Here is a 20612-nt window from a genome sequence, read left to right as displayed (position 1 = left end):
TCCTCTCTGTCTTGGACCAACACCAAAGTTTGGCGTCCAAAGAGACACACACACACACCCAGCCCAGGCACACACACACACACACACACACCCAGCCCAGGCACACACACACACCCACACACACACACCCAGCCCAGGTCAAATGTGAGGACACACACACAAACTAGCTCGGGCCAAATGTGAGGACTACATCTTCCGGATGACATCATTGCCTCTGGCCTGGCCAAAACACCGCTGACCACCCAGAAGTGAAAATTTGACTCCAGAGGCGGGAACAGCGAAAGACCAATTGGAAGACAAGAGGCGGGGCCGTGTTGGCGACCTAAAGATTCAAGAGCTCTCTAGTGGCAGCCGAAATCAGAGAGGGGTATCAGTCCTGAATATTCATTGGAAAGACTGATGCTGAAGCTGAAACTCCAATACTTTGGCCACCTGATGCGAAGAACTGACTCATTTGAAAAGACCCTGATGCTGGGAAAGATTGAAGGCGGGAGGAGAAGGGGACGACAGAGGATGAGATGGTTGGATAGCATCACCGACTCAGTGCACATGAGTTTGAGTAAACTCCGGCAGTTGGTGATGGACAGGGAGGCCTGGCGTGCTACAGTCCATGGGGTCGCAAAGAGTCGGACACGACTGAGCGACTGAACTGAACTGAACTGAACTGAGCTTCGTCAAATCCTAGTTCTTTAAGAGGAAAATACAAAGATAGCTCAAGGGCACTATGATACGGAAGGGAAAGATCAGGGTCATTATCCCCAGGAAAGCTTATTAAAATGCGAATCCTCCAGCTCACGCGAGATCCAATGCATACGGGTGTCGGGGGAGAGCCCAGAAAGCTGAATTTTTAACAGGTCCTCACAAGAAATTCTTCCTAAAAAGAGGTTTGAGAAGCATTGATCCAGTCATAACAGATTTCAGGAAGTCCCCAGCCGCTCCAGTTACTCTAGGGCTGATGGGAAAGAAGCCATCGCTAGGATCTAGAACAGCGGCATGCCCCACCCAATCCCCGGGCGTTTAAGACCGGAAGTGGGATCGCTTCCAAAGCGGCCTCGGGACCGAAGGAGGCCAAGGAAAATCCCAGCCTCTCCCGCGTCAGCATCCTTAGAGACTGAGATCGCTGGGCGAGTGTTGTGGAGCCTGCCGGGAGTTGTAGTCCGCAGCGCGGCCGCGCGCCTGCGCCATGGGCAGCTGCACCCGGTGAGCCTGGGAGAGCCGCGGGCGCTGAGGCGGTGAGTCCCGGAGCGGCCAGAGGGCGTGGCCGTCCCTGGGGCGCGGGCGCGGGGAGCCGGGCTCCCATCTCTCTCGGTCTGAGCTAACCCGCCGCCTCCAGTCCCGATCGGGCGGCGGGCGCGGGAAGGAGCGACAGGCGGAGGGCCCATGTCCGGCCCGGGTCCCCGCCGCCGTCCCCTGCGACCCGCCGGGCCTTCCCGGGCTTCTCCCGGGCGGGGAGCGCAACATCCTCCCCGGGGAGCACGCTGGGGCCGCGCAGCACCGCGGGTACCCGATTTTCAACCCGCTTTTTGGCTTGTCCCCCGATCCTTTTCCCGAGTGCCCTCTCTTTACACCCTTATTCATCCACGGGCCCTGTGGGCCCGAGTTCGCTCAGGAGGGTTTGGGGAGGAGCCAGCCGCCCAGGGATGGAGTGAAGTTTTTCTCCGGAGGGGCCGACGCGGGGGAAACCCGGAGGGTCAGTTCCCTGGTCGACGTGGTGTAAGGTTTGGGACCGTCGGGGGAGGGCTGCCCAGCTGCGAGGCTGGAGCACGTTCAAGGCATGTCCCTGGATGCCCCCCAGAGACATTTAGGTGCCTTGGCAGGGTGGAGGTTAAATAGAAGCTTCCTAGGAAATGACCTTTCCTGAGTGCTTCCTCTGTGCCAAGCATGCTGCTGTTCCCTGCAGTGGGCTCTGCCGAGGGAACTTCTAGGAAAGAGATGCTGTGATTATCTCCTGTTGACGACAGAAGCCCTGGGTGTCAGCATCACGTGGCTAGCAGGTTATCACTAGATGGGTCTGACGCCAAAACCCAGACTACCATCAAGATAAAGGTGAGATGGGGACTGTGTTCATTTGGGATGACTGGCTGGAATCATGAGTAATTTTTCCTTGTCCCACTCCCAAGAAGGAGGAGTCCCCGAAAATACAGGCTGAGAAGAGCCACAGTGCCCGGGTGGGTACTAGGGTTGACATCTGAGGAGACATGGATGTGAGGACCTCTGTGACCTCAGAGATCGCACTTAAAACATTTGGATGTTTTTAGACTTTAGTATTTGGAGAAGGCAATGGCAACCCACTCCAGTACTCTTGCCTGGAGAATCCCAGGGACCGAGGAGCCTGGTGGGCTGCCATCTCTGGAGTTGCGCAGAGTCAGACACAACTGAAGCGACTTAGCAGCAGCAGCAGCAGCAGACTTTAGCATTGCAGTAGTAGGTTGATTCCAAACTCCTCGCCATTCCCCTCTGGCATTTACCATGTGACTTGGAGCAAGTTATGCAGTCCTCCTCATCCTTACCTCAGTCTCTCACCTGTGTTCAGGACACGGTACTAGAGCCCACTTCCTGATGTTGGGTAAGGGCTAAATGAACCAATATATGTGGGAGGTGTAGAACAGTTCCTGGCACAAGGCGTGAGAAATGTCCTTGGTTATTAATGCAGACCTGATTCCTGCTGGCCTGCCCTGTTGCCATGTATTTTTCTCATGAGAAAGTCACTTAGAATGCTGTTTCAGGGTGAGGGTCATGGTGATGTTGGCTGAACTACAGGTGACCCCTAGCGGGGAGGAATAAGGGATTGATGGTTTACTGTCTTTGCAAGGCATGATTCTAGCTAAGATCCCCATGGTTGAAGATGACTAAAGGCTCCTCAAAGGTAGATGAACTTTTAGGGTTCTTCACCATTGTAAATATTGCTTGCCATTTCTTCTGTGGCCTAGCTGTATTCAAAACCACAAGACAGTGGGAATTAGGTTGGAAGTGGGTTCAGAAGCGACTAAATCTGTAGGGGTTCGTTTAATGGAAGGGTTTCTTTGCTTTAGGTCCATGGAATCCTAGAGCAGAGCTGTCCAATGGAACTTTCTGCAGAGATGTCTCTCCTTTTTTGAAAAAATTTGTATTGGGGTATAGTTGATTTACAGTGTTGTGTTAGTTTCAGGTGTACAGCAAAATGGATCAGTTATACTAGGCCATTACAGGGTATTGAGTAGAGTTCCCTATACAGTAGGTACTTATTAGTTATCTGTTCTGTACATAGTAGTGTGTATGTCAATCCCAATCTTCCAATTTATCCCTCCCCTCCTTACCCCCTCATAACCATAAGTTTATTTTCTACATCTATAACTTTTTGTTTTGTTGATAAGTCATTTGTATCATTTTTTAAGATTCCGCACATTTGATATCGTATGATATTTGTCTTTCTGTGTCTGACTTACTTCACTCAGTATGACAATCTGCAGATCCATACATATTGCTGCAAATGGCAATATTTCATCCTTTTTATGGCTAAGTAATATTCCATTGCATATATGTACCACACAGAGATGTTACTTGAGCACTTGAAATGTTGCTCAAGTATGAATGAGAAGTTGAATTTTTAGTTTAATTAATTTAAACATCCATGTAGGCCTGCTTTTTTCTATTGAAAGTGAAAGTGTGAAAGTCACTCAGTTGTGTCCGACTGTTTGCAACCCCGTGGATTATACAGTCCATGGAATTCTCCAGGCAAGAATACTGGAGTGGGTAACCTTTCCCTTCTTCAGGGGATCTTCTCAACCCAGGGATCGAACTCAGATCTCTCACATTGTAGGCAGATTCTTTACCAGCTGAGCCACAAGGGAAGCCCAAGAATACTGGAGTGGGTAGCCTATCCTTTCTCCATTGGATCTTCCCGACACAGGAATTGAACCGGGGTTTCTGGCATTGTGGGTGGATTCTTTACCAACTGAGCTATCAGGGAAGCCCACTTTTTCTGTTGAGGTGTGGTTAATTTACATTGTTGTGTTATAGGATATTACAAAATATTGAGTATAATTCCCTGTGCTATACAGTAAGTCCTTGTTGTTTACCTATTTTATATATAGTAATGTGTATATGTTAATCCCAAACTCCTAATTTATCTCTCCCCCCAACTCACATGGGACTATTGAATACCAGATTGGAGAGTACATTTCTAGAGAATCCATAGATGGTCTTGAAGATTTTGTAGCCTTATTGAAATTAACTGCAGAATTTCATGTGGTGTTTATTTTTCTAGAAGAGAGTTCATGGCTTTCATCAGATTCTCAATCTCCCCCACCCCTCAAGACTGATTTGCTTCCTTAGGGCTTTGGAGAAAAGTAAGCAAGTTAAGGGAGGTAAATCTGCCCTCTGGTAACCACTACTGTTTCTCTTTTCTCATTTTGTCCCAACCTCAGCGTATACATAGGTGGCTCCCCCCGGAGGATAACAGAAGTAAAGAAATTTGAATCTGCCACTTCAAGTTCCATATAAATTGCACATTGCTGGAAGAGGGCGATGGCTGTGGCCCTGGGTTGTGCAATCCAGGCCTCCTTGAATCAGGGCTCGGTGTTTCAAGAGTATGATACTGACTGTGAGGTCTTCCGCCAGCGCTTCCGGCAGTTCCAGTACAAAGAAGCAGCTGGGCCTCATGAAGCTTTCAACAAACTCTGGGAGCTCTGCTGTCAATGGCTGAAGCCAAAGATGCGTTCTAAGGAGCAAATCTTGGAGCTGCTGGTGTTGGAGCAATTCCTAACGATTCTCCCCACAGAGATAGAGACTTGGGTGAGGGAACATTGCCCAGAGAACAGAGAAAGAGTTGTGTCACTGATAGAAGACTTACAGAGAGAACTTGAGATACCAGAGCAGCAGGTGAGAAAAGAGGTTGGGATCTTGGTAATTAGACCCAAAGAAGTAGCAAGGCAGCTGGGACTGGATCAGACCTTCTGACTGGTACCACAGGATTTCCCTGCTGGAGCTTTCCAATTTTTCCTTCTACTGGAATCAGCATAGGTTCCAGACAGTCTCAACTATTAAACCCAACTCCACTTCTATAACAAATATTTGATAATGTCCCCTTTACTATCCTAAAATGAAATTTATGAATAATATAAATTACATATACAAAATTAGGGAAAAAATCAACATAATAAGTGCCCTGTGGGCCAAATATTACACAAAGCCTATTTTTATACAACCCACGAAATAGTCATGGTTATTACCTTTTAGAAGGATGGTTAAAAAAAGAAGACAACAAACCAGTACTCCAGTACTACCCACAAAGCCTAAAATATTTACTCTCTGTCTCTTTACAAGAAAATATTACCAACCCTGAGTTGAGTAGAGTTTAGAAGGAATATAAAGGAAAAGGATTGTGATTTCTTATGAAATCACATTTCATTGTGCATGTATTTGGGCTTGACTACACCAAAACTTTAGGGAGTTGTCATTTGCTTGAATCTATGCATAGATACACTGGGAATGTGACAGCCAGAACTTCTGAGTGATATGGTACACTCAAACATTATGAGTGGTGTTGCTGCTGGTCATATGATTTCTCAAGATGACAAACAACTCTTGGTCAATTGGAACAATAAGTAGTATAGTCTTTCTCTGATTGCCAAAGTAATGCTTTTCTAGAAAATCCAAGTCATGCTACAATATGCAAAAATATTTTGTGTTTATATAACCAACAGGGTGAGATTCTTGACAGGTTCTTTTTACCTATGTGAGTGTTTGAGGGAACATTCCTAAATGGTTTGGGAAGTGGAACAGTTCTTCCCTGTGAATTATATAGACTCCCATCTCTGGTTTAGAATATTCTGATAGCCACCACCTACCATCCTAGGCAAAATGCCCCATAGAAGTGGTGGCATTAGTCTCTGTTCAGAACCATCGATTGAAACCCATAGCTGAGCAGAGGCAGAATCTTTGGGAGAAGGCAGGAAGTACTTGTGGGTGGGCATTAGGGGCGCTCCAGCAGGGAGTGTCGATGGGGCTCTGTAGTTAGCCTGCCTGAGCAGGAGTCATCCAAGGTTCCCTGCCCCCTAGGATAGGATGAATTTGTGGTTTCCCTTTCTCTGTCTTTCTGGTTTAGCTTACCATATAAGATTTTATCTTTGTATGGTCTAATCATGCACCACCCAGCACAGCAGCCAATAGCCAAGTGTGGCTCTTCAGCACTTGCAATGTGGCTATTCCAAATTGAAATATGCTATAAGTATAACATACACAGCACATTCTGAAAACTTAATATGAAACAAGAGTAGGTGAAATATCTCACTAACAATTGTTTATATCAATTACATTCTGAAATTATGATATTTTAGATATATTGGGTTAAATACTGTATATTGTTAAATTAATTTTATTTCCTTTTTTGTTTCATATGGCCTCTGGTAAATTTAAGAGGACATGGGTAGCTTGCATTATATAGCTACTGAGCAGGGTTGGTCTGGACTTTTAGTGATGGTTCTGGCATTTCCTCCAGCTGGATAGGCAGGAAATGCTCTTGGAAGAACTGGCACCAGTGGGAATGGCACACATACCACCAAACATCCATCTGGAGTCACCCCCACTCCAAGTAATGGGACCTGCCCCGGAAGTCCCAGTGGCAGAGGCGTGGATCCCACAAGCCGGGCCGCAGGAGCTGAGCTTCAGTGCTGCTGGGGAAGGCCAGCCCTTTCTCGACCCTGGTAAGGCAAGGGTTTGCTTTCCTTTCTTTGGTTTCTGTTTTGAGAGCTCAAGAGCTCTCTAGGGTTGGGGAATGCCTGATGGAAATGGGCCACTCTGATCAAGAGTAGAAGGAGGAAATATCTTTCTGGGAATAGCTGGTCACAAAGCACCTTAGATTGAGGGGGACTGAAAATCCCTTAAGCTAATGACCCTGCTCAGGAAGCCTATTTTTCTCTTCAATTTTTTTTTTAATCATGATAAAATACCCACAACCAAACATTTACAACCTCAACCATTTTTATGTGTACAGGTCAGAGGTATTAAATACATTTGTAATTTTGTGAAGCCATTCCCAACATCCATTTCCATAACTGTTTTCATCTTATAAAATTGAAACTCTATACCCATTTACACAGCTTCTTATTTCTACATTCCACACTCTGCCCCCCATCACCAGATCCTGGTTACCACCATTCAACTTTCTGTTCTAATGAATTTGACTACTTTGTGTACCTCATGTAAAATAATGCAGTGTTTGTCTTTTCATGACTGGCTTATTTCACTTAGCACAATGTCCTCAGGGTTCATTCATGCTGTAGCATATGTCAGAATTTCCATCCCTTTAAAGGCTGAATAATAATCCCTTGTATGTATATGTCACATTTAGCTTATCCATTTTCCATAAATGTGTACTTGGGTTGCTTCTGTATTTTCAGTTCAGTTCAGTCGCTCAGTCGTGTCTGACTCTTTGCGACCTCATGGACTGCAGCGTGCCAGGCTTCCTGTCCTTCACCATCTTTCAGAACTTGCTCAAACTCATGTCCATTGATTCAGTGATGCCATCCAACCATCTCATTCTCTGTTGTTCCCTTCTCCTCCTGCTTTCAATCTTTCCCAGCATCAGGGTTTTTCTAATGAGTCGGCTCTTCGCATCAGGTGGCCAAAGTATTGGAGCTTCAGCTTCAGCATCAGTGCTTCCAGTGAATATTCAGGATTGATTTCCTTTAGGAGTGACTGGTTTGATCTCTTTGCAGTCCAAGGGACTCTCAAGAGTCTTCTCCAACACCAGAGTTCAAAATCATCAACTCTTTAGTGCTCAGCTTTCTTTATGGTCCAACTCTCACATCCATACATGACTCCTGAAAAACCCATAGCTCTGACTATATGGGCCTTTGTTGGCAAAGTAATGTCTGCTTTTTAAGATGCTGTCTAGGTTTGTCATAGCTTTTCTTCCAAGGAGCACGTGTCTTTTAATTTCATGGCTGCAGTCACTAGACGATGGGAACTCAGGTCAGAAGGGTGGGGGACGGGTCAAGGGGAATGGTTAGTGGCCTCCACTGACATGGGATTTGAGCATAGGTTGGGAAATACAAACTGGTGATAGTGTCAGAAGCAGTACTGTGAGAGTCCAGGAAGAGGAGACTGAATGCAGCAGAGGCATAAGGATCTGTGTGTTATGCAGGATAATGGAGGTGGGTAGGGGTGGAGTTGGTATATAATTAAAAATTGCAGGAAGTTAACATTCAGGAAGAAGCTCAAGTTTGAGCACACATTTCCTGTCTGCATCCAGGGTATGGTGTAAGGTGTAAAGTTAGGTTATTGAGATTTTTCTTCCTTTTTAATATAGGCATTCATAGCTATAAATTTCCCTCTAACTAAGCACTGGTTTTACCTCCCAAAGTTTTCATTTTCATTTACCTCAGAATATTTCTAATCTCCCTTTTGATTTCTTCTTTGACTGATGGGTTACTTAGGAATGTGTTGTTCAGTTTCTTTTTATTTGTGATGTTCCCAATTTTTTTTCTGTTACTTATTTATAATGTCATTTTAGTGGGGGAATGTAGTTTGTCATTGTGATCCTTTAACATTTTTGAACATTTGTTTTGTGGTGTAGCATCTCAACTGTCCTGTAGAATTTTCTCTGCACCTAAGAAGCATGTATATTCTGCTGTTGCTCGCTGTGGAGTGTTGTCTGTAAATGTCTGTGATGTTTAGTTGGTCTATGGTATTTTTAAGTCTTCTATTGTTGCTATTCTGCCTAAGTTTTCTATCTAGTAGTGCAAAGAGGTATTAAAGTCCACAACTATTGTTATCAATTGTCTATTTCTTTTTACATTTTTTTCTTCATATATTTTGCACTGTGTTATTTAAGTGCACATATGATTATAATTGTTGCATCTTCCTAGTGGATTGATCCTTTTATCATTATGAAGTGATTCTCTTGTTCTACTATCTATTTTGTCTGATATTAATATAGTCATTCTGGCTGTCTTATGGTTACTTGCTGCTTGCATGACATATCTTCTTCTGTTCCTTTACATTCAATCTGTTTGTATCTTTGAATCTAAAGTGTGTTTCCTTGGACAGCATATAGTTGGATTTTAAAAAATCCAGCCTGACAATCTCTGCCTTTTGACTGAGTTGTTTAATTCATACCATTTATTCTTATCTTTGATTGGTTGGGTTTATATCTGCTATTTTGAGTTTTCATTTTTGGATATGTCTCATATCTTTTTTGTCCCTCTATCTGTCATCGTAGATAGCTTTCTTTGCTTTCTTTGACACCAAGTAAATATTTTAAATGTAACATTTTACTGACTGTAATGAATTTTCACAATTTTTAAAGTTATTTCCTTAGTGGTTACTCTAGTTAACATGTACATCTTGACTTGTAATCAGCTTCAGATTTATATTGACTTAATGTCAGTGAGATGTAGAAATATTTCTTGTATGTAACTCTATTCCATTTTACCCCTTCTATTAAAAATAGATGTTTCTTAATTTTCTAGACTTTAAATGTTTCTTGTATTATTTTTAATAATTGTCACCAGTTAAAGTGGGAAATAGATCTACAGAGCTTCTCATGGTATCATACTTGAAGTCTGTCTCCCTTCCTGCATTGAGGTTATACATCAGTATTTCACACATAGGCCTTTGCTACTCTCTCTGCTTATTTCAAGTTTCAGTTTGCTTCCGTTTTTAATACATAATGACAGCTTTCCTTTGACCTGTGACCTCCAGTTTATTTGACCTTGGTCTCATTGCCCTGTCATCCTATTCTTAGCTTTGAAACCCAAACAAAAACAATATAGTGAATTTAAACAGAATTTTATGTGAAGCACATTTTTGTTTCTTAATCTTAAAAGATCTTTTTTTCCATGAAAATATAAAATAAGATATTTTAGTCCACTTCCTATGTTTTGATATAATGGTTAAAATTCATCAAATTAACCTGCTAATGTTATTTTAATGGTGCTAATATTTAAACATCATGCTGAGTTTCTATCTCAAGTGAGCTACTTCCAACCCACACTTGATGATGGACCAGTTAACTTGGGCAGAGCAGAGAAGGTGAGGAAGGGGTGTGGAGAGAGACTGTGAGCCAGAGAGACTCTCAGTAAGGAGAGGGTAATAGGCCACAGTGGGGGCGGGCACTGAATGGAGAAATTTCTTTGGTTGTCCTTAACCTGACAGTGAGAAACACTCTTTAATGGTTACTTGGGGGTAATTTCAGGAGAATCAGTCCACTTCCAGATTTCAGCTGAAGCAAACAAAAACTGCTTTTCTGGTTGTCAGCCCAGTCAGTTTCCATTATAATTTGGAAATCTCAATTGAAATTATTCCAATAAGCAGTTGCATAACTTCTGGCTTTACCTCTCTCTCTTCACGTAGTACTCAATATCAGCATTTCTCAGTTTCAATGCCAACTTTATGGAGATTTATTTCATATTTTGGTTCTAACCTAGGGTCTTCCCTGGTGGCTCAGTTGGTAAAGAGTCTGTCCACAGTGCAGGAGACCTGGGTTCAATCCCTGGGTCGAGAAGATCCCCTGGAGAAGGAAATGGCAACCCACTCCAGTATTCTTGCCTGGAAGATTCCATGGACAGAAGAGCCTGGTGGGTTACAGTCCATGGGGTCACAAAGGTCAGACACAACTGAGTGACTAACACTTTCACTTCACTTTCTTGGCTCTAACCCAGATAAATCTATTATCAAAATAGATAAAGTAGCAATTTAGTGTATTGATTTCAGCACAGAATTGATTCACTCCCCTTCCATAGGTTAGAGGAAGAGTGCCTTAAGTTGAATGCAAAAGGTTCTCTCATTTTTTGCTTTTCTCTTTAAAAAAAAAAAAAAGACTTGCAAGAGATTCCAGGTGATGTAATAGTAATTGAGGAGGAAGTGAATATTAAGCAGCCACATGTCCAAGATATCAGGCTAAACTCTGTAAAAACCTTTGATGATTCAAACTATTATGCTTTTCATCTTTCTTCTGGCAAGGATACCCAATACCAAAACTTGACGTGAGCTTTCCATTGGAGCATAGAGAAGAGGCATGGGTGAAGGAACTGCAAGATTCCAAAGAAATTAAGCAATTACTTGATTCCAAGTTAGGTAAGTAATTGTTCATTGATACCACACAAGAAAGAAAAGAAAAAAATAAACCTTGATCAGGGTAAAGAGTTTTGGATTCTACTAAGGAACATCTCTTATTTCTATGAATGGTTTAATATAAACTCTTCATTTTCCCTCATGTTCTTTTCCATGTGGGACATGGTGAGATCTGTATTCTGTTTCTTCTCTCAGGTTTTGAGATTGGAATAGAAAATGAAGAAGATACTTCAGAAAAACAGAAAAAACTGGAGAATATGTATCCATTTATTGTTACTTTAGAGGGGAATGCTCTTCATGGCCCCATTTTGCAAAAAGACTATGTACAGCTAGAAAATCAATGGGAAACCCCTCCAGAGGATTTACAGAGAGATTTAACAAAACTTGTAGAGCATCAGAACCCCTCAGCAGGAGAGAAACCTGAGAGCTCCAACTTGGAAGAACCTCTCAACCCGAGACCCCATAAGAAGAAGAGTCCGGGTGACAAACCTCACCGATGTTCTCAGTGTGGGAAATGTTTTGCTCGAAAGTCACAACTTACAGGGCACCAGAGAATTCATTCAGGAGAGGAACCTCATAAGTGCCCTGAATGTGGAAAGAGATTCCTCCGTAGTTCAGACCTTTACAGACACCAGCGACTTCACACAGGGGAGAGACCCTATGAATGCACTGTGTGTAAAAAGCGATTCACTCGGCGCTCACACCTTATAGGGCACCAGAGAACCCATTCTGAAGAAGAAACATATAAATGTCTTGAGTGTGGGAAAAGCTTTTGTCATGGATCAAGTCTTAAAAGACATCTGAAAACTCATTCGGGTGAGAAACCTCATAGATGTCATAATTGTGGGAAGAGTTTTAGTAGGCTGACAGCTCTTACTTTGCACCAGAGAACACACACTGAAGAGAGACCTTTTAAATGTAATTACTGTGGGAAAAGCTTTAGACAGAGACCAAGCCTTGTTATTCATTTAAGAATTCATACAGGGGAGAAGCCATACAAGTGTAGTCATTGTTCTAAAAGCTTCAGACAGAGAGCAGGCCTTATTATGCACCAAGTCACTCACTTTAGAGGACTTCTTTAAGGATTATTAAAGGAAACAAATCCTACAGAGATTGATAACTAACCCCAACACAAAATCTTAAACATGCAACAGCCTGTTTGTCTTGGAAGAATTCGTTTGAGCTTGTAAGAAAAGAAAAGCTTTTTTTTCTACTTTAAAAACCCATCTTCCAAGTTATATGAATTCTAGAGTATCTACCTACTCTTGCAATTTTCATAGATTTGATTTATTCTGTCTCTGCAACTCATTTTTTATTACATTGACAATTTTTGTGAACCAAGTCAACCATATCATAAATGTCAGCATAAAAATAATGGCAAGCCTTTTCAGGGTAGGGTCAACATAATGGATTATCATATTTGTCTGGCATATCTATTACAGTATTACCATAATTATTCTGCTGTCATTATTAAAGGTGATTATATTAGTTTAAAACTTTATATGTGTCCCAGGTGGCAACAAAGGAGACAGTGTATTTTATGAAATAATAAAAATATGTTAGGAACACATGGATGAAGAGGATTTCGTTTGCCTGCTATGAACTGGGTTCTTTCCATTGAAAATTTTGTCTTTGAAGAAATTAGAATTTTAATCTTTACTTTTGAATTTTGCAAAGTTGACTAATCTGCTTAGTTGGCAGTCTGGGGTGATGCTACTCAGAGCTGAGTATTGGTTTGATGATTTATTTTGTTCCCAGGATAAGTCAACTCTTTGTGGAAGAACCCATTTGCCAGTTGAAGTCATACAAGTAGACGCTAATTTAATTTACACTGACTGAGGAACCAGTATCCATTGCTTTTCACTCTCCTTTGCTATTCAACTGTGTCTCTCTCAGTGCTTTAAAATTTTATCCATTCTTTGATTCAGTGTCTCCCTAAGTGTGTGTCATAGAACACCTATTTCTATAAGATAGTTTGCAAATAAGTTTGGGAATCCCTTCCTGCTGTTTCTGCTTTGTAGATTCACAGTGCACATCAGCCTATGAGGATTCTGAGAGGTCCTCTCATGAAGGTGGAAAAAGTACCTCTTTTGGCTCAGTGTTTTGCAATCCTGTTTGACCCCAGAACCCGTTTTCATGTACACCCAATAATAACCCACAGAGCACTTATTCTGCAAATATTCTTGGAACACACTGCCTTTAACACATATTTCTATAGCTATCTATATAGCCTGATTGTTCCCAAGCCTAGCTATTTCCAGTTGCTTCAAGTGTGTTATGAAAAAAGTCTTTACACTTATTTTTTTAATGTAACATACACACATCATTTAAGGAGGATCAGTAATTCAGATATTTATGTGTTGCTCAGTGATTTGTAACCGCTTTGAATTTTGCTTATAATCTCACACACACATTGCTACTTATATAAATGTTCTCATATACTAGTGGTTATGACTCAAGTTCCTATAGCAAAGGAAGAACTCTCTTTGTCAGTTAAAGCTGTTAATACATGAAAATATTCATTCAGCCTTGTTCCTTGTTAAAAAATACAAGCAATAGGACATTTCCCTTTGTGAGGATACCAGTCATCCTTTCCTTAAACTAGAATTAGGGAAAGTATATTTTTTTCTATTCCATTAAAGTTCTTGCAACTGATATTTAATACAAGCATTGTGGGGATATGTACTATGTGCCTAACTAGTCCTGTTCTAGGCTTAATGGAAACTATTAAAAATTAATTCATAAAGAGTTTATAATATCTTTAGTTAAACAAGAGTTGGGAAACAAATGGCCAGCAGTGCAAGAGAGTTTGTAGTTAAGTGTCAGTTCATACAAGTACTAGAGCCAGGATGTGTCCTTCATTTTTGTCATCCAGGTCCTAGTATGATGCTGCTATAAGTTTGGGGATAAAATTGAGATCCCAGTAGCAATAAACATGGAACAGGGGAGGAGTCTGAATGTAGAGGTAAATAATACTGAATGTAATGGCTTCTCTTTTCTCTCTTGTGGAATTGCATTCAAACCAGGACAGTGCCTTAGAATGGATGAGCCCAACTGCTCTGTATCTATGCAATATTTTAATAAAGTGAAAACGTATGTGCTCTTCCTGCTTTGATCACATTAACTAATTGTTTGAACTTAGAGATGCTTCCCTGAGCAGTGGCAACAAGCACCACAATGGACTCCTGCCCTGACTTCAGTTGGAATCTTTATTCTCTGCAACCATGGGTTTATGTATCAGTTTTAGCATGTAATGCAATCAATTTTAGCTAGTAGAGTTAGTTGCAGTCATAAAAGGAGCTGTATCATCTACGTCATAAACACACATGACTGGATTTTATAGGGTAGAGAACATCTATTCTTTATCTCTTTGTCATAGTATCCTGTGTATAATGAGCACTAATAAATATTTGTGGCATTGGATCAAGTATTACATGAAGTAGTTCTTAGAAACATGTCATAGTTAGAACATGGTATGGATGTGCCTAATTATATTTCTGAGCATTTAAAATAGGGCAAAATATAGTACCTGCCTCCTAAGTATTATGAAGGGCAAGACATAGTACCCAACTCCTAAGTACTATGAAGATGAAATATATTTTGTTCAGGCCCTGCACAGTGTACACTTGCAATAAATATCCAGCATATTGTATCCTAAGTATTTGTTGTTTAATGATAAAAGCATTTTAAGGCTATGAATTTTCCTTTAAATATAGCTTTGGTCACATTCCATACATTTTATATATAATGCTTGTATTAGCCAGGATTCTCCAGAGAAATAGGGAAGATGGATAGATGGAAATGTATACATAAAATTTGTATATACATAATATATGTTTTTATATATAATTAGGTTTATTATAGAAATTCACCCATATAGTTACGAAGCTTATGTCCTGTAATCTGCCGTCTGCAAGCAGATGAAAAAGGAAAGCTGGTGGTGTAATCCAGTCCAGGTATGAAGATGTAAGAACCAAGGGAGCCAATGGTTTATCTCTCAGTCCAAAGCCAAAAGCCTGAGAATGGAGATGGGGGGGTGGGAGGCAAGGCAAGGGGAGCTGCAGGTGTAGGTCCCTGAGTCTGAAAGCCAGAAAAGCAGGAGCTCCAATGTTCAAGGGCAGGAAAAGATGGACATTCCGGCTGAAGAGGGAATTCGCCCTTCCTCTGCCTTTTTGTTCTGTTCAGGCCCTCAACAGGTTGAATGATGCCTACACATATCAATGAAGGTGGAACTCTACTCAGTTCACTGAATGAGTGCAAATCTTTTCTGAAAATACTCACAGACATGCCCAGGAATCATGTTGTACCAGCAATCTGGGCATCCTTCAGTTCAGCCAAATTGCACATAAAATTAACCATCACCATGTTATTATTGATGATTTCAAAGTTATTATCACAGTTTTCATTATAATTTCTCTTATGACCCAAGAACTGTACAGCATTGCCATTTTCCTCTTAATTTTGGCTTTCCTGCACTGTGATTAGAAAATGAGGTTCACTTTATTTCTACTTTTAAAGTTCATTTAGGTTTTTTTAAAGACACATATTTAATAAAATTTGCAAAGTGTCCTTAGACCCTAGAGAATCCGGATTCTCTTCATCCTTTTCTAGTCCTCTGTAGCAGATATGGAACAGATGAGAAGAAAACTCATCTCCTAGTCTTTCCTCAGGATTAATAATCAGTTTACTCAATCCCCTAATTCTGGAATTTTAACTACTGGTATTGAGGAGTGATGTATAAGTTAGTCTATCTAGCCTTTTCCAGGTTGCATTGTCAGACAGGACTTATCAGAGGTCTAGCATGACCTAAGTTCACATTTTTTAAGGATTAACAGGTATTAAAATATTACATATCCTTCCTCTGAGTGAGTGAAATCCATTACAATCCCCAACATGATACAAAAACAATATTTTATCTCCAAGGAGTACCTGGAAACATGATTTATATATTAGAGAACCACTTTACATTCAAAAGATATATAACTCCTGAGTCACTGAAGAATTCCCCTAGAAGTTTATTACAAATAAACAATGTTAGTAGTCTGCGTGGATTGTATGCAACAACTTACTGCTGCACTGAGAGTTATCTTTCAACATGATGATAATGAGTCTGTCCATGGTCTTCTCTCTCTTGCATACTCCTACTGCTATCTTCACCTTTCAGTGTGGCCTTCACTTTCAAGTGCTTAGTACTAAAGGGAATGTTATCAAACTCAGGTTTGGCTGGTCACTGCTCAAAAAGTCAATATTCGAGAGACAAGTGTTGGTTGGAAAGGAAAAGTTGCTTTCATCAGGAAACCAGCTACCCAGAGTGAGGGTGGATTCATATTCCAAAATCAACTTCAGATTCAGCTTGGACATGAAAATTTTTAAAGGGATAAAGGGGAAACAATCTCAGTTAATCATTAGGGTAGGGGGATTGGATTGTGTCATTTTTCTGTTGTGTGCAGATCTGCTGATTCATGCTCTTTCTTTGAATGCTGTCTTGCCCACATGGTCCGCCTGCAAATTTGCGAAGGGGGATACTAGGGGTAGAAAGTCAGTCATTCCTCAACTATTTAATTCTTCATTCTTACTCCTTATAATCCGGGAAGGGACTCACCAAGATAGGGAAGGCATTGTGTACATTCAGTAGAGCATAAGTCAGGAGTTAGGTTACATTTTACCCAGTGATCTCATTTTTCTAATCAAGTTCTGAGGGGAGACAGAAAAGGGGCAAAAGGGCTGCTTACAAGAAGACTGTGCAGGATGGATAATATTCTGTACTTCACACCACACTTTACAGCCCTTAAACTTCTTGCTTCTTCATACTCCCTTTGAAAATAGCATTGTAAATTATCTATGCTTCAATTAAAAAAAAAAAAAAAAAGAAGCATGAAGATGACCACTGGAGTAAGCTTACCTTTTAGCATATATATGGCCACAAGATGATGATGAATGCTGATAGAAGGCAATTATTCATTTCTCTGACTCCTATGTAAACTGACCCAGAATGGATGCTTCTAGAGAATTCAAAAGCATGAAACAGAGAAACTACACCACCCTTCTTCATGCAACTTCAAGCTTATCCTTCAATTCCAGCTGCAGAAGAACTAAAGAAGTTAAACTCTTTGTGTTGTGTCTGCAGCATGAATGTGGCAACTTCAAAGGAGTATACTGCAGCATGAGACTAGAGTCCCACTGCAGTAAGGGCAAGTTTCAGTGTAAGACAACCAGCATGATGATGCCAGCTGTAAAATGTGTAAGTTCAGTGTCCTAAACAACAAGCTAACAAGAAGAGTGATGGCTCCTGGAATACAGTCACTGGTCAATGTAGACAGTAAACATGATGTTGACCACTTGTGTAAGGATAATGTTCAGTTCAGTTCAGTCTCTCAGTCGTGTCCGACTCTTTGCGACCCCATGAATCACAGCATGCCAGGCCTCCCTGTCCATCACCATCTCCTGGAGATCACTCAGCCTCACGTCCATCGAGTCAGTGATGCCATCCAGCCATCTCATCCTCGGTCGTCCCCTTCTCCTCCTGCCCCCAATCCCTCCCAGCATCAGAGTTTTTTCCAATGAGTCAACTCTTCGCATGAGGTGGCCAAAGTACTGGAGTTTCAGCTTTAACATCATTCCTTCCAAAGAAATCCCAGGGTTGATCTCCTTCAGATTGGACTGGTTGGATCTCCTTGCAGTCCAAGGGACTCTCAAAAGTCTTCTCCAACACCACAGTTCAAAAGCATCAATTCTTCGGTGCTCAGCCTTCTTCACAGTCCAACTCTCACATCCATACATGACCACAGGAAAAACCATAGCCTTGACTAGACAAACCTTAGTTGGCAAAGTAATCTCTCTGCTATTGAATATGCTATCTAGGTTGGTCATAACTTTTCTTCCAAGGAGTAAGAGTCTTTTAATTTCATGGCTGCAGTCACCATCTGCAGTGATTCTGGAGCCCCAAAAAATAAAGTCTGACACTGTTTCCACTGTTTCCCCATCTATTTCCCATGAAGTGATGGGACTGGATGCCATGATCTTCGTTTTCTGAATGTTGAGATTTAGGCCAACTTTTTCACTTTCCTCTTTCACTTTCATCAAGAGGCTTTTTAGCTCCTCTTCACTTTCTGCCATAAGGGTGGTGTCATCTGCATATCTGAGGTTATTGATATTTCTCCTGGCAATCTTGATTCCAACCTGTGTTTCTTCCAGTCCAGCGTTTCTCATGATGTACTCTGCATAGTGTGAGACAAAAAGCATGCTGATGCCTACTGAAATAAGGTTAAGATTCAGTGTGAAATAACCAACATGACAATGAAAACTAGGATAAGGAGAAGGTTCAATGTAATGTAATGTAATAAGCATGAAGATGGCTACTGGAATGATTTTGAGGTTCATTGTGGGGCTATGAACAAGAAGGTGACTGCTGGAGAAGTGTAAGGTTCAGTGTGTGACAAGCAGGAAAATGTCATTAATAAGCTGTGTCTTCAAATATGATCATGAATGCTGGAATAATCAATCCATCTGTAGAGATGTAGATAGAAGTATTAATAGTACTTATAGGATGGTTGAGAAGATTAAGTGAGATAGATGAAAAAAGCTGAGCACAGATCTTGCTCCCAGTAAGCTTTAAGTCATCATTTTCTTAGGATCATCACCTCCACCCCCACCAATAGCACCATCACAGAGCTTGGTGCCAGCAAACTGGTGCCTCTTTCAAAATGACTGTTGCCGCCTGCGTTCTCTATTGGCTGGATTTAACAAGAACCCTTCTTTTAGGAAAGTAGACACACAGTTACATTGTTTTGAGTGGCTAATGGCTCCCATCTGTGGTTAGAATTTAGGCTCCAGAGAAACAACACAGTCCATGGGAGGACTGACGTTGGCATTCAAGTTGGGAAGGAGAGGCATGAAGTTTCCAACAAGGGGTGAGGGTAGGGTAGGGTACATTTTCCCTATCTGTAATTTTTTTTTTCCCAATTAAGGCTTCTCCCTCCACCTGCAATGCAGGAGACCCCAGTTTGATTCCTGGGTTTGGAAGATCCCCTGGAGAAGGGAAAGGCTACCCACTCCAGTATTCTTGGGCTTCTCTGGTGACTCAGGTGGTAGAGAATCTACTTGTAATGTGGGAGACCTGGGTTCAATCCCTGGGTAGGGAAGATCCCTGGAAACGGGAATGGCTACCCACTCCAGTATTCTGGCCTGGAGAATTCCATGGACTATTCCATGGGGTCGCAAAGAATCAGATATGACTCAGCGACTTTCACTTTCACTTTCTGTTGCTCACACATAGACAAATCCTCACTTTACAAGGATCCTGAGAGAGGCAGACACTGAGCAGCCAACAGTTAAAATGATAAATTGGGTCTGTTGTGTACACAGTTCATTTAGACAAAGAAAAAAGCTACTGTCTGAGTGGGAGGCTGTACAGAGTCCTTTGTGCAATATGAATAGTCCTGCTTCTCTCACTACTCCTTTCCCACTGTGCTTCTAGCTGACATGTCTTACCTGTCTCCTTTAGTGAAGTTGTTGCCCAGACATCAATCACTGTCATCAGATGGAGAAGAATACAAGCCAGGTCAGACTGGAACGAAAGCTCTAGCAGAAGCTCACAGCTCTGCTCTTTGGAAATCTAGCAGTTCCTAGGCTAGTCTGTGCCAGTTTATACAACAGTACAGCAGAGACAACTAGACCTTCTTCTTTGTCTAGTCAGGGAGTTAGGAAAACCTAACAAGAAATACACTAAAATGCGAACAGTGGGTGTAATTCTAGGTGGATGGATTTTTTGGTGATTTGAAATGTCATTATACACTTCTAAAATCTCTAGACCTTTTCACATAAGCACATATTTCATCTATAGTTAGACAAGTGGTTTCAAAAAGAATAAAAATTGAACACATCTAGTCTTTTTTGTATGTTCTGCTTTTTCAAGTACTAGCAAAATTGCATTCTACATAGATAATCTATAGAGTTGAAGTCAATGGCTTTGCCCCGAATTGGCAAAAATCTTCACCCAGTCTTCAACTAATTAATCACTGTCTGGAAAAGAAGTAACTTTATATAGAAAGAGAAAGAGTAGAGACCTTTCTGGCACTGCCGGGTAACCGGCACCCTCTGGCCTGCACAGAGTTCACACCCTGGAAAGTCCTCACAGGTGCAGATGCGAAGCCATGTCAGCCTCCACATGAGGTGTCTGAGTTGACCAGAGCAGAATGTCACTCCCAGCAAGGAAAAGCCTGGAGTCCTGGGCTGCCTCTTGCTTCACAGCAGGACTAAAGACATGTGATTTCCAAAGAGAAGCCCATGTAATCTCTGAGGAAATTTGCTGCTCTGGGAAAGAAAAACAATGAAAGGAAATGACAAATAAGTCCAGAAAGCTTGGAAGGAAGTGAGGAGAGGGATGAGGGATGGGAAGACAATCAGGGAGGAAGCAATGCTAAAACAAGCCCCATAATGTTCTGCTCCAAAATAAGGATATGGCGTACTAATCCCTTGAGCATTTCCTGTGTGCTGAGCACTTTACAAAGATAATCACACTTGATCCTCAGGACATCACTGATGGCAAAGTATGGTTC

General features: G+C 41.6%; 1 protein-coding gene across 3 annotated transcripts; it reads left to right on the top strand.

The window, feature by feature from the left end:
* The first annotated feature begins 1161 nt into the window (after nt 1-1161).
* On the top strand, nt 1162-14158 carry ZNF449 (zinc finger protein 449). 3 transcript variants are annotated; one of them, XM_027963179.3, is made up of 6 exons: nt 1162-1232; nt 1901-2046; nt 4407-4860; nt 6479-6683; nt 10945-11058; nt 11251-14158. In XM_027963179.3, exons 3-6 carry the CDS (start codon nt 4507-4509, stop codon nt 12135-12137), a joined length of 1560 nt encoding a protein of 519 aa, XP_027818980.1. In that variant the 5' UTR covers nt 1162-1232; nt 1901-2046; nt 4407-4506; the 3' UTR covers nt 12138-14158. The 3 variants fall into 3 exon arrangements, with proteins under 3 accessions (XP_027818980.1, XP_027818981.1, XP_004022374.1); XM_027963180.3 differs by lacking the exon at nt 1901-2046; XM_004022325.6 differs by having other exon boundaries at nt 1162-2046.
* Nucleotides 14159-20612: the final 6454 nt, after the last annotated feature.

This window comes from Ovis aries, chromosome X, assembly GCF_016772045.2.
Source record: "Ovis aries strain OAR_USU_Benz2616 breed Rambouillet chromosome X, ARS-UI_Ramb_v3.0, whole genome shotgun sequence".
NCBI lineage: Eukaryota > Metazoa > Chordata > Mammalia > Artiodactyla > Bovidae > Ovis > Ovis aries.
This window is presented reverse-complemented; position numbering and strand designations above follow the sequence as displayed.

Coding starts and splice junctions, on each gene's coding strand:
- ZNF449 (XM_027963180.3), top strand. CDS start 4,507: ATGGCTGTGGCCCTGGGTTGTGCAATCCAGGCCTCCTTGAATCAGGGC. Junction 4,861..6,478: donor TTGAGATACCAGAGCAGCAG/GTGAGAAAAGAG, acceptor CATTTCCTCCAG/CTGGATAGGCAGGAAATGCT. Junction 6,684..10,944: donor CCAGCCCTTTCTCGACCCTG/GTAAGGCAAGGG, acceptor TCTTCTGGCAAG/GATACCCAATACCAAAACTT.